At 35.1% G+C, this 14,103-nt stretch overlaps 1 protein-coding gene across 8 annotated transcripts in view; it reads right to left on the bottom strand.

Annotated features, from left to right (window-relative positions):
* Positions 1 to 14,103, bottom strand: part of Mctp1 (multiple C2 and transmembrane domain containing 1) — a 499,895-nt gene that overhangs the window by 190,199 nt on the left and 295,593 nt on the right. For 4 of the 8 annotated variants that reach the window (XM_033767611.1, XM_019209437.2, XM_019209438.2 and 1 more), the window contains 2 exons: positions 7,760 to 7,819; positions 2,427 to 2,504 (listed from right to left, as the gene is read on the bottom strand). The exons of the other annotated variants lie outside the window; for them this stretch is intronic. In XM_033767611.1, the coding sequence (XP_033623502.1) occupies positions 2,427 to 2,504; positions 7,760 to 7,819 (138 nt within the window). The remainder of the gene's footprint in view (positions 1 to 2,426; positions 2,505 to 7,759; positions 7,820 to 14,103) is intronic. 8 annotated transcript variants of the gene reach the window in all.

Here is a 14,103-nt window from a genome sequence, read left to right as displayed (position 1 = left end):
TTCCTCCCCATAACATAAGAATAAAGAGTAAGGGGTGGAAAAAATGCTCTCCATGGGATTTGTCATGCTTTCATAGAAATAGAAGGAATTCAACGGTCTTTGCCTTCTGCCATTAATTGTTAAGGAATTCTTTCTATGATCTTGAATGACATTTCTCAAACAACTCGGGAAGTAAAGGAGGGAGAGGAAGAAGAGTATTTCCTCATAGCATGATAAAATGTGGACATTAAGGTAACCTCTGCAAAGGGCTAAAAAGAAGGGAGAAGGTTTCTAAAAACACACTAATCATACACTTCTACAGTAATTTTTTTCTTCTTCAGTAACTTTGGTTCAAATTGGCACATTCCTAAAAGACACCTCATAACTCAGCCACAGGTTTTATTGAATAACTACATAATTGTGAGTAAATGCACAGCCATCCAACAGCTAGACGTTTAGTTTAAGCATGAAGAATAGAAAATTGACATAAAACTCTAAGATAAAGGTGGGAGATACAAAGTTAGGCTCCTTATATATACTAGGGAAAAAAAAGACGTTTAAATAATAGTTCTCCACAACCCTGGGAGAATTCAGCCAATTATGAATTGAAAATATTCGGGGGGAAAACTGAATCTGTACTGAACATGAGTAGACCTCCACACTTGTCCTTACTCCCTGAGCAATACAGTATCACAACTACTCACACAGCATTCGCACTGCATTAGGTGTCTGAGTAATACGGGGGATGTGTGCAGGTTATAGGCAAATATCGTACCATTTAACACAGGGACCTGAGCACCTGCAGATTCAGTAACCATGGAGTGGGAGGGCATCGAACCTGACCTCACGCTGCTGAAGGATGACGGTTCTCGAAACTGTCCAGTGAGTCCCATGTGATGTGGGCACAGGGCTCCCTCTCTGGGACTTGGTTTTCTTATTGTTCTTCAAACTTCTCCAGGTCTCCAAACGTACTAAGAACACTCTTCTGCGTGTGTGTATGGGGCTGTGTGTGGGACCCAGCAGGGGAAAAAGTATATTCCACAGACAGTGAAGACCTAGCTTGCCGAAGATGGCCACCATTCATTATTTTGACCTATTTTTAAATATTAAGGTTCTGCAGAGCTCACTGAAGGGATGGCAAAGAGTAGAATTGCACAGCTTTAAAAAAAACAAAACAAAAATCAAAACCTTTGCAAACCACTAACTTTGATGCTCTCCAAGGAACCTTCTGAGTCACTCTGCTCCATCTCAAACACCCCTTCCTCTGTATAGCAATCTTGGGAACGTGCGGTCCATAGACCAGAGGCATCGGTGCCACCTGGGAACTTGCCAGAAACTCAAGTTCTTTGGCTCCTTCTCAGCAGGACTGATCAGATGCTGGGGAGCGAGCCTCAGCTCTCCAGGAGATTCTGATGCAGGCTTCAGGGTGCAACACCTGGCTTTAAAGGTTATGCAGTGCATATGCAGTGGCCTTCCCTGTGTTCTATTACCTGCTGTCAATGTAACTGTAAATATCTTCCTCTCTCTGGCATGGAAGTTATTTATGCATTTTAAGTCTTTTTTTTTTTTAGTCCTGCTTTTAAATTTAATGATCAGGAGAGCAGATCAGTTTGGATATGTGGAGAATTTAAAGGGAGAAGTAGGAGTCTCCTGGAAAATTATGAAAAGTTTAATACCTCCCTTGAGTGATGTCTTTCTCTTAGTGTGTATCTAAATAACACATGTTTATTGTAGTATTAATAACTGGCCCAACAAAAGTCACTTGCTGAGCACCTAAAGAGAAAAGAGCAGCAAACAAATCCAGAGTTGCTGAATAAAGCTAGCACATTACAACTGGCACTCATTTATCTAAGTAATTTTCTTAGCTAAGTCCTTGTTGAACTAGAAAATTGTATTTGCAGGAGGAGGTTAAAAAAAAGGGAAGAATAAAAAAAAAAAATCTAACTCAGCTTCAAAGCAAAGAACCAAGAGCCCAAAGGGAAGAGTGAATCTCTGAACTCTTAGTTTCTTGAATTTTAGCAGCTGATTTGCTGAAATTTGTGGACTGACCCTTCCTCGATCACGCAGAGTAGTGTCACATTTTTATTCCAACGTGTCCTTGCATGATTCTTACACGCACCAAGCTATGAGGTCCACTCTCATCAGGAACATTCTCTAAGTTTAGAATTAATAAGGAACAGCAAGATCCTAGTGAACAGCATACATTTCAAAGTCTGAAGCAATTAGCCAATAATATTCATCTTTGGCAAGATTTTGGAAGTAGTTAGTCGGCACCGTAAGAGAGAATATTAGTGTATTTATATTATTTCTTGAGAAAGAAGTCAAGGTTCTGACTTTGCTTCATGTTATAAAATAGGTTCGGACAGGAAGTGCTTTTAAGTCAGCTCTAAGAATTCACAGCTCAGGCAAGCTCAGCAAAAACAGAGAAACTAAACGGTTGAACTTACTTGTGAATTTTGGCAATAAGGACTCTGAAGCGCTGCTCTGCAGAAACCCAGGACAGGAAGAGCAGGCCTGGCACACGTCTGGATGGAAATGAATGATCAGAGCCGTACAGGAGAACTACGTTCCACTCTCCACCCCTCATTCTGATTAGCATTTAGAATCACTTCTCAAGATTGTTTTGAAAATGTTATGCATTTGTGTCTCAAGTCGTTTTCAGAAAATGTGTTGCAATACAATGAAGATAAATGCTAACACAACTCTATAGTTTCCAGCCATTTTTTTTCTTAAAGTAAAATGATGCTGCAGTGGTCAAGATCATGCAGCCCAGAGAATATCTGGAGAGGGATCCTGGTTAAGTGGTTTCAGGTTTTGTTAGTAGATGTAACAGAGGATAGAAACAGCGAAAGAAATCACAAATCAAATAAAGAATAATTTTCCCAAGTCTGATAGTGCAAAATGTTTTGGAATTTTTTTTTCCAACATCAATACAGCAATGAAGCCAAGAAGAAAAAGTGTTACAGAGACAAGCATTAACGGTGGTCATGCTGACCTTCCAGCCCACAGGTAAATCTTCTGAACTGATTAAAGACGTATCTCCAGAGTGAAACAGAAGTTTTGTTGTTGCATGTAATATTTCCATTTGCTGTCTCAGCTATCAGAAAAAGTAACACAAAGATTTCTTCCCTACTAAAACCAGAGAGGCAAGAGGTAGGTTAAGGAGGACACAGCTGGACAAGAAACCCTGGAGAGAAATTAATGATGGTGGAGCTGAGAGTGTGGATTGAGGACTTGCCAAGCAGCTAGAGAAAGTTTCTGAACAACAGTGTCATGAAGAAATCGAAAGGCATTAACTTTAATGACATCGATGAGAAGGACTGAATTAGAGCAGTCTGAAAGAATGGTTCAATCACACAGAAAGAAACCTGTATTGAGCAGTGATTATATTCTGTAATTTTCATATTCTAATATTTTTCATGGAATTCTTCTCATTTTTAAGGCAAAGAAATGAGAAGCTAAATACCCGACTCAAAGCTAAATGCTTAGAGATAGGCAAGGCTGAGATTTAAATCTGTCACTGTTGATACTTAATCCATGATTCTGCACTATATCTTATGCTTTGGACATAGTCTGTGAAGTTTATGATACAAAAAAGGAATTAATTGGTACAGTTTTTTTTTTTCAAATTCCTTTACCTTTCATTTAGATGAAATATATCCTGATGATGGACTGTTGCCAAAGGCTAAGTAGGGGGTTAGAGGTTGATAATAATTCTGGAATGTGTTATTTAATAAAGCATATTTAACTGTACACTATCATAAAGTAACATCCAATGGCTATCATAAGGCTAAGGTAGAGAATCTAGCACTGATTGAGAAGACTTTTATATTCCCATTGTAGTTAATAAAGTATACTAGCTCCACTCTTTGGAAAACTGACCACTAATAATAGGATATATCCTATTAGTCTAGATCCTGATTTTAAAATAAATCAATAAAAAATCTATTTAGATAACATGTGACTAAGGGAACACAGTTATACCAATCCTCCTCCTGTTATGTACAAACGATCCTCGGCTTTTGTTATCCTGGATTTTATTACCTGTGTAAAACCTAATCCTTCCAAATGAGACCCATACACTATGGAGCTGGAGTGAAAGGCATTGCCTGTGTGTTCACAGTAAGTCACGTGTGGAGCTCTTTTCTCTGTTTGCAGTACAAAGGTGACACGTGCTTTTATTTAATCAAATGATCCACAGGCTTCTACAAAGAAAAAATAACGACAGCCTGGAATGACTGTTTTGTGCTGCCCAAACTGGAGTGCGGAACAATTACGAGCTCAATCCCAGGCACAGCCATCTTCTATCTTTTCCTTTTCCTACAGAGTTTGTTCCAGTGAATTGCCTCTGGATGATGAGGTCCAACCAGTAGATTTATTCTGCAGTCCTCGATCCTCTGAGAGGAGAATTGCCTTTACAGAAAGCCCTGCCAGTGCTTTGTGCGGCCTCCTGTGAAGTGTCTCCTCTAAAAATAGAGCTTCAATCCCCCTTTTCATAGAAGACCATTCACTGGCACTGTAATCCTTGGAGAAATTCTCCTGGTTTTTAATCCTTAAATTTTCTTCTGTATTTGGATGGCTTCTTGATACAATTTGTGGTGCCAGGAGGTTATTCATGTTTCCGTAAGATATTTGAACGCCGCTCTCTAACTTTAATTACAGTCAAACAAAAGTTCTTAAACTTCTACTGTACTTCACAGTACACTGCCTATATGAAGAGGAAATCAGCATATATATTGTAATCTTGTTAGATTGCTGAAACAATCTATAAATTTCTACCGCTGATGCAGGAAAGGAACAGTAGTTCTTGGTTTAACTTACAAAGCTCTTTTGTTGTCTTCTTTATTTTTTGGGAAATTTATAATTATATAATTAAAATTTACAAATATTTTGAGAGTCTTGTTTTCATACCTAAAAGTGAAGAAATCTGAACTTCTCTAGAGGGGTCAGCCACGTACAGTTGAGTAGTTCAGAATGTAAGCACTCCAGCACCAGAACACATTCTTGTTTTACAAAACTATACCTCTTCTTAGTTTATAGTCTTTCTCCAAACACACATCTGCAGAACTCTACAGTTAGATATGTTCTAACATAACTCCCCATTGTTCTGTATTTTTTATTGTAATCTCTTTGCCTGTTGTAACTTTTTCCTTCTTTATATGAGGTAATCCTGGCACATCCCAGCCTCTTCTATTTAAAAAATCTTAAAATTACTCTGTAATTCACTACAGTGTTCTTGCAAGCGGTACTGTTTAATGAACTCTTATCAGAGCCTAGATGGCCGGCCCATCAGTGGAGATAACTGGGAGGAAATATAAGCATACTAAATATTTGAGAGACCTGCTTTACGTAAACTTCCTTTAATGGGAAGTTAAAAGTCTGAAGTCAAATTAGTGACTTAATTAGAGTAATCCAATTTGGTTTTACATAATTTTTACTTTCACGAGAAACATGGTAATTGTCATATCCTCCCTTCAGTGTTTTGTGTTCTAAAATATGGTGTTTTAATGAATTATAAATGTTACACTTTTGGAAAAGAATATCCTTGTATTATGTTAGTATTTTCCTCCCATTATTTGGCTCTTAAGACAGTTAAGGTGTAGCAAGTGGTACTGATGTACTAGCTTAATATGTTCACACGGGGATTTAGTTTTACTCTGTATAACTTAGTTGCTATCTCTTGAACATATGCATTGATCCTCATAAGTTAAAATGATAAAAATTTCTTTCAAATAGTATCCTGTTTAACTTTCAAAATTTGGGCCAGGGATTAAGCTCAGTGGTTCGGTGGCCTGCCTTGCAAGCGCAAGGACCCGAGTTCGATCCCCGGTACTAAAAAAACAAAACAAAACAAACAAAAAAAACCAACTTCCAAACTTCATGTAAATTTTTGGTGCAAGATTTTAACTGCACTAATCAGGTTTTTTGAGTATCTGGAAATGTCCACAGGAATGTGCTTTTCATACACATTTTTGCTAAAAGTTCATTGGTTGAGCAACACTCCCTGAGTCCAGAGCCATGGGGACAGCTATCAGAGTGACCTTTGAATGTGAGATAACAGTCATCCTATGTAGAGTTGGCTACCGATTCTCTCATTTTGTAAATGAGACATCAAACACAGCACTTTCTCCAAGAAGGCACTTGTATTCATCGGCTTAAAGAGGAACCCTATGCTGTGAGTTCTTCAAAACATGTGTTTGTCTGGCATTCAGTGAGAGAAATACTGGTCCTGATCGTATCTGGCTGGCTCCTTGAGGGTTATAATCTCACTTCTCTGGGCCTTAGTTTCTTCACTGGTAAAATTAATCACTGTCACTCATTCACTGTATTCTGCAAGAAAGTGTGAATCTAGACTTTGGATATAGAGAGCTACCTTTTATATTTTACTCCTGCATGTTTCTTGTTTTAAAATCAGACAGCTTAAGAGCTTGACAAAAGGTTATTAAAGAATACTGAAGGACGAATTCACCTGTAAATGAAAGATTAATTTTGAAACAGCAAAGTAGAAAGATGTTGCCAGATCCCCTTGAAAGGGAAACCCTTACAAAAAGCATTATGTAGAGACAGGCCTGGTGACAAGTCTTCATTCATAGAGACTGGTTTGCACATTTGTTGCATGTAGAACAAAGAACACAAAAAACTCCAAAATTCTGGGTTAAGTAAATGTCTCCCATTAATTTACCATATTTGTTGGTCTTACAAGAACTTTTTTTTTTTTTTTTTTGCAAAAAGCTATTTTTAATTTAAGGCCATAGAAGAACTCAAAAGCAGTTAACCATATGTTCATAGACAATGCATGAACATCTAAAAGGGATCGTTATTATTTTAGCAAAGATGTAAAATAACTTCAGTGAAGGGAGCAAACTGAAAGGAAAAGAAGAGGCCGTAGTCACCATGGTCAGTAATACAAAGTCACAACAAAAGGCTGAAAAAACTCGCAGCAGGTGAGGACCAGTCGGTGTGTGACTTAATCTGGAACATGAAAACCTTAAAATCTTAACAACCTTAAAATCACAAAGGAGAAAAGTAGTTTTCCATTCTAAGCAGTTTCAGAGCCAAGAAAGGAAAACAGCAAAGGACTAAGAATACAGAAGTCACACTGCAGTATCTGTCGCAGTATCCAAGTGCCAAGTATGAATTTTCAAAGGAAGAGGGACACTTTTAAAAGTGAAGTATTAAGTGAATTAGTAATGAATTAAGCTGTGCACAGTTCAGAATTGTAGTGGAGAAAAAAAGTGGATGACAGAGCTCATGATACTTAACTCACTGAAGAGTCAATTCATTTGCAATGGCATTTAAAATAATCTGGAAATGTTATTTTTTTCTTGTTTGAATCAAAGGCAGAAATGATGTTTTCTAAATCAAATTTTCAAAGACAGAGCACTGAATATTGAGTACAGATTTAGCATACATGTGTAAGATCACTATAATAAAAGTAAATTTTTCTTAAACGAAACTAATCTCATTTCCAAGTGTAGAAGAAAGTCTTCATGGGCCCTAGAAAGTCACTGGGGCTTTAGCATTTCAGAATTTGGTATAAATTTGGTTCCACAAAGAACTGACTTCAAATAATATGTTTTTGAGAATATGAAGTTCTTAATGTTTTCAAATGAGGAAACAAAAGAGTAAGTTGCCTAGATGGCTTAATAAAGAAGACAAAAGAAGACATCTATCTTAGAATCTATTTTTGAAAAGTGAATTTCATAATTCACATTTAACTTTCAAAATTACTATTCAGAGCCTCAAATCAAGAATATTGATATAAACATTTAGACATTACCCTCCAAAAGAAAGACTTCACAGAGAAATAAGATCCAACCACTTCATTTTCTGAGAGTTCCTAAAAACAAACAAATATTTAGCTGAATATTGAGAAGTTTTTGAGAATATTTCACTGCTTTTCAAAATCAAAACAAATCAAAGTAAGGCTAACTACATATAAAAAAGATGTATATTTGAATATTTAGAAACAAGTTTTCTTCCTATGCATATATGGAAGTTTTTCATTTTATTCATCTATGACATCAGAGGTAATGAAATTTAGAGAGAATTATTTATGCACATTGTAGAGAGTTCACTTACCTCTTTATTCATAATTATTTCATTAATATATTTTGAGTCTGGTGTTTCATTACAGAAGTAGAACTGTTTAAACATATTTTAATGTTTTGAAATAAAGCAGATAATATCTGTTCCTTTAGGAAAACAATAATGTTAACTATAGACCTCCAGAACATTTAAAAAAACTGAGAGCAAAAATTTTACTTGAAACATATACTGTGCTCAATTTCAGTATAAAAAATTTCCTAATTTTATGATATAGTATACATGACTTCATTGACTTAAGTAACTTTAAAAGAACTATATATTGAGAAAAGATAGGCTATTGGGTTAAAAACAGAACGATGGATTCAAATTGTATATTTTGTTACTTAGCCCTTAGATCTTGAGAAATTAAAACCAAAACACGCTGTCTTTAAAGCTGTGCATTCTGTCTTGGATGTGAGTCATGATAAAGATACGACAAACTGATGACAGGGAGGGGAGAGTGCCTGCCTTTCATACCAAGTTGAGGAGGAAGAGCCCTTGATCAATCCAGGGTTTTGTGCCAGCAACTACGACTGTAGTGGTCCCATAGCACTTCCCTCTGTCAGAGGCACAGTGATGCTCAGTGAACACTGGCTGATTGGCTGTTAGTCACTTAGGGTCACATTCAGCTAAGGAAGGGCACATCTACACTCCAAACATGAACCAAAAATCATATTAGAGAATGATACTGAACTAAAATACTCTTAAGCTATTCAGCAATTTGAATAATTTAAGATCAGACCTCAAATTAACTCAGAGATTTTCTGTGCAACCTGCTTGCGTTTTCCAAATCTTTTTTAAAAGATGAAACTATTCACATTTTTTCCAAGTTGCTTGCTCAAGGTTTGGTCAGGTAGGTTACTTACGTCAGAGGTTTAGGGAAAGAGTCCTGCATTTGAGACAGTGTTTTACCATCACTGCAAAGTCATGATTCATTGACATCTACACCTGTGGTTTTCACCTGAGGTGCTTGACAAATTGTCGCATCAGATGCTAACCAACAGCAAAAGCCCTTAAAAAGTACTGATACACATTTAGGGGCATAAACCTTAGAATGACTGTAGTCTATTTTTAACCGAAAGAACCATGTAACATGATGCGGAACAACATGTGGCAAAATATTTTTAAATATCCTATTTAACATGTTAGTTCTTAGAGTCTCCTTATATAAATAATTTCTATATAACTTGAGCCATTAACACAAGTTATATGTCTGAGGAAGTTTTATCTTAATATAAAATATCTTAAGGCATCTGTAATGGAAATGGAAGCTTCAGCTCCAGACTCACAACAGAACAAATATTAAAAATAGTATTAATTCATTTAGTTTCAGATGGTCTAAGGTCATTAATATCAAAGCTACGTTAACATTGTATTTGCCAATTCTCCTCAGATAAAAACAGAGTGGACTCAACCTGTGTGTCTCGTAAGCAAAGAGAAAAAAAGGCTCAGGAATTTGGAGGTTGGGGTGAAAATGATAATGGTCAAGATTTAGGATTCAGTCTTCTCTGTAAAAATTTGAGAAATAAAAATAGTAGTCACATTTGGATCCACTGATGTCCCTGAGCTGTAATTTTTGTGCCATGTTTAATTACTTTTGTCATTCACTAAGTACAATTTATATTTCATTTTACAACTTGCATTCTCATGTAAACGTAGGCTCTTATTTTAAATGAAGCAAACTTTCTTGTCTACTCTGCTGCCATTTACTGTTCCATAGAGGCAGGAATTTTGCCACAGGCCATTTGAGGCTTTCCTTTCACTACAGTTTCTAATGAAAACAACAGGGAAGCAGCAATAATAATAATAACACATGAGGTATTCTAAACAAAAGTGGTGACTTTAACATGAAGTGCAAGAAAAGAAGCGTAACTCTCATGGACTCCAGAGCAGGTTTGGGCTAAATCCTAACTGTATATAGTGGGTTATACTTCAGTCTCCATCAAAGCCAAATACTGATAAGTAAGAGAAAATGCCACTTTAAAAGTGCTAAAATTACAAGGTGACACCAACAGAAAACAAAATAAAAATACAGAGACATCAATTTAATGCTAAAATTACTCTGGCTGATAAATGGTTTCTACTAAGGTTTCTAATTTATTAATATAATGTCCATTGGCTGAATCTTATTTAAAACTATTTTTGCCTCCAAAAGTATAACATATTCTAAGAAAATTTGTTCTCAAGGAAAAAGAATCTAATTATAAATCCAAAAATTAATCAGATTTTATTCTGACAAATAAATTGTTGAATTCTTTTTACTAAGGTTTCTAATTTATTAAAATACTAAGAGCCATTGGCTATATCTTCTTTATATCTATTTTTGCTTCCAGAAATACAATAGGTCCTAAGAAAAACTCCCCTCAAAGAATCTACCCATAAATCTAAAAATTAATCATATTTAAATTTAAAAATCTAGCAGATAATATATTTTTTCCTCAGGAAATAAGACTAAAAGGCAGGTTTTTTTCTAACAAGTAAATATGATAGCATATCATATAAACCACAGAAATCTCCTACAATGTTGTTAGCAGATAAAGATTAGTCAGTAAACTTTTATCAAAAGTGATATTTTATTATTTTTAAATTTTATTTTATTTTACTTTTTTGGAACCGGGGATTGAACTGGGGTCCTTGTGCTTCCAAGGCAGGCCACCGAACCACTGAGCTAAATCCCCAACCCCCAAAAATGATATTTTAAAAATAGCCACAATGTATGTATACAGAGCTTGAAGCATAATATGGAGTCAGCCAAAAGAATATACACACTTCAGGAAAAGAAAAACTTGCATGAATACTTTGATACTAAGTTTACTGAGATATCATGAGATTAATACAAGTTACCTTCGACCCCTACAATTACAAGAGGTGCTCAAAGTTAGCTTCCAGACATTTATTAGTATGATGAAGTGCTGAAATGTGTATACATACTTTTTGGCAGCTTCTTTATATAACTCTTCAAGACTCAAAAAAGAGTCAGGCCAGATGGTATTCCTATTTATATTAGCAGGCTTTTCTATGAACACAATTTCCTTTTATCACTGCCATTTTGTACACTTAAGAGATGGTGAAGTGCACAAGTAAATAATTTACATAACTTTTCTGGTCAGACTGTGATCTCTGTTCATCAAAGCCAAGACTCTTCATGCTTCCATCCTCCTTAATAACAATGACCTAAGATAGTGACTGAGCCTATGTGTAGCTATGACAACCGGGTTTTTGGTAAGAGTCTTCACAAAATTATGAATTGCTGTCATCATGAACATCTGAAGTACATTAAAACTAGTAAGTCTCCTCCTAGTTGTATTCAATTGAACATCTACCTATCAATCATCTATCTTTTGAATTAAAAGGCCATGGAAACCAGTTCCATTATCCTGTAGCCCATTACATTAGCTCAGGAAAGATCTTGGAAAACTGGTTGGCTTCCTTGGTAACAAAAACACCAGAGCTCTGAAGGCTGATCAACAGTCACATAATAAATATCACAGACATTGAATTCAGCTGCTATGTAATCTGTTTCAGACTCCATTCTGTTCTTTCACTTTATTGTCAACTTATCCACATTTGCCCCTAGAAGGACCCCCAACATTTACAACATTAAACAAGAGTAGTTGTCAAATAAATGTGATGCTACTGTTATAGCAAATCCCTGTAGTTATGAATTTACAATGTGTAAAAATGTAATTTTATGCTTCGGGGGAAATATTGTTAAAACAGGAAGAAAAATAATCTCAATGGAAAATTTAACTATAGTCTATGAACTCTGTGGGATAATCAAATATTCACTGGCATGATGATAGTACCTCTGTTTTAAATAAATTTTCTACAACTTTCAGGAGTTCAGTTCACTGGGATCAAAGTACACACCTTTATAATAGAACTGTGCATTCCCGTTTCACCTTTGTTCATGATTGCATTTTGGAATTTCAATTATGAGCACGATTTGATAGTATTTCCAAATAACACAGACTTGGTTGGAAGATAATGGCAAAGTAAGGATTTTTGGATAGCATTTCATGTTTTCTTCAAAAATGTGTAAGCAAATCACTGTTTCATGGACAAGTTCATAATCATCAGAAATGGACATACCAAAGAAAAGCCATTTTGGTCACTCAGAGTTGAAAAAGTCTATTTACTACTGAACTTTGCATTTGGGCAGCTCTTTACAAACCACCAACTTATCAGGAATTTGAGTCTATGTAAAAGGATCTGATAATCGTTAAATATCTTTTTTTTAATCATGTCTGACTGTATGAGACACTTAAAATGTGTTAATCTGTTTCTCCCCTTTACTTAAATTGTAGCACTTACAAGTTTCCACGAATGCATTTTTTAATGTGTCATCCAAGGTGTCAGGTTTAACTATGCCCTGTAGACTTAGAGCTGAGTGTTCTCTGGTTTAACTTAACAATATCTCTGCCAAAAGTCTTATTAAAAATCGCTTCATTCAACCAATGGATAAAGTGTTTTATAGTTCATTAAAATTATGCTGTGATTATAATAAAATCTTTATAAAAAGATGTATTACTAAAAAAAAAAGCCTAACCCATCATATAACAGGAGATATGGTAATTGAGACACCATCACAATTGTCTAGATTATACTATTCAAAGGGTGAACTTTCCTTAAACAAAACAATTCTTAGCTGTTATTGTCAAGGATACGAATTGGAATGTGCTTATCTTCACATCATCATAATAGTATATCCCACATGAAAGAAAATTTATTGAAAATATACAAGTTTATTATTATGTCACTCTAATCCTTTGACAAATTTTTTTCTTCTATGTTAAAACACAGGCACAATGTTACAGAAAATAAAAACTGTATACTTTCTGATGAAGTCAGTTATTTCATTTTTTTCTACTTTTTTGACATTTTTTCCCCGGTTTTGGTTTGGCCTCACAAAAGACACACATCTCTTCCTTTTTGAGTGCATAAAACTTTTTCGATAAATAATTTAACTTTAGAATAAATTATCAATGGTAAGCTTCTTCTGAAGAATAAAATATTGCAATAACTCAAAGCATTACCATTTCTCTGCCAAAATGCATTTTGTCACATAAGTGTAACTCCTTGACTGGTACAATTACCCAGTTGCCCAAGTTTAGGGAGACACTGATTCCTTTCTTCTCAAAATAACATTCTTCCATTACAACCAATTGTGGAGCAGAATTTAAAATGTGCATGATGGAAAGCATATTTGAGGAAAACCAGAATAAGTGTTTTAAAAGATATTACAATCCTGAGAGCAGGAGACATTATGGAATTTATAACTATTTACTGATTTACATACTATTCAAATATAGCACATATTTTCCACATTCTTCCTCTTCACAGGTAGAATGTGGAAAATCTAAGTATACTTTTTCTCTACTTGCTATTAAGAGAATACATCTTATATGTAACACATATTCCATATTTACTCAAAATATGGAATATATGTTGGTCCTGAAGAACAAAAATGATTTCTCTGCCCTTAAATTGGCTCTTCTCTTGATTTCCATAGTAAATACAACCCCCATTCTATGAGCATCACTAATAATAAGACTCACACTAAAAAAAAAATCAATGACTGGCAGAAGTATGGTCATCAAAACATGAAAAGAAATCTCATTTTACAGATGAGATAAAGAAAATGACAAGCAGATATTTAAGTAACAGGAAGTCCCATGAGCTGATTCACCATGTATACAAAGGAGACATATATATTTAAAAATAATGTCAATTTAGATTTCCCCTCTGTATTTACATAACTTCTAAAAGAAACCAAGTTAAAGAATAAAAACTGTTCCATAGAGAATCTAGAACAAACCTGCCTGGCTGGCTACATTTCAGTCTTTGCTAGTAAGATTTTGCATTCATCATTGGTGTTTTGGGCCCTGCATCAAAAATGCATAAGACTTTATTCATTCCTGTAAATCAAGATTTCAAGAAGAAAATTATTTGAGTTTATATGAAAAATTTATCTTTGACTTTGAGCATAGTTATATCTCATACAAATGCCTATATTTAAATGTAAGGCATATATAT

Source organism: Fukomys damarensis, unplaced genomic scaffold (genome assembly GCF_012274545.1).
Source record: "Fukomys damarensis isolate Sample0158 unplaced genomic scaffold, DMR_v1.0_HiC HiC_scaffold_3, whole genome shotgun sequence".
In the NCBI taxonomy this organism is placed as follows: Eukaryota; Metazoa; Chordata; class Mammalia; order Rodentia; family Bathyergidae; genus Fukomys; species Fukomys damarensis.
Note: the sequence above shows the minus strand (reverse complement) of the source record. Positions and strands in the feature narration are given on the sequence as shown.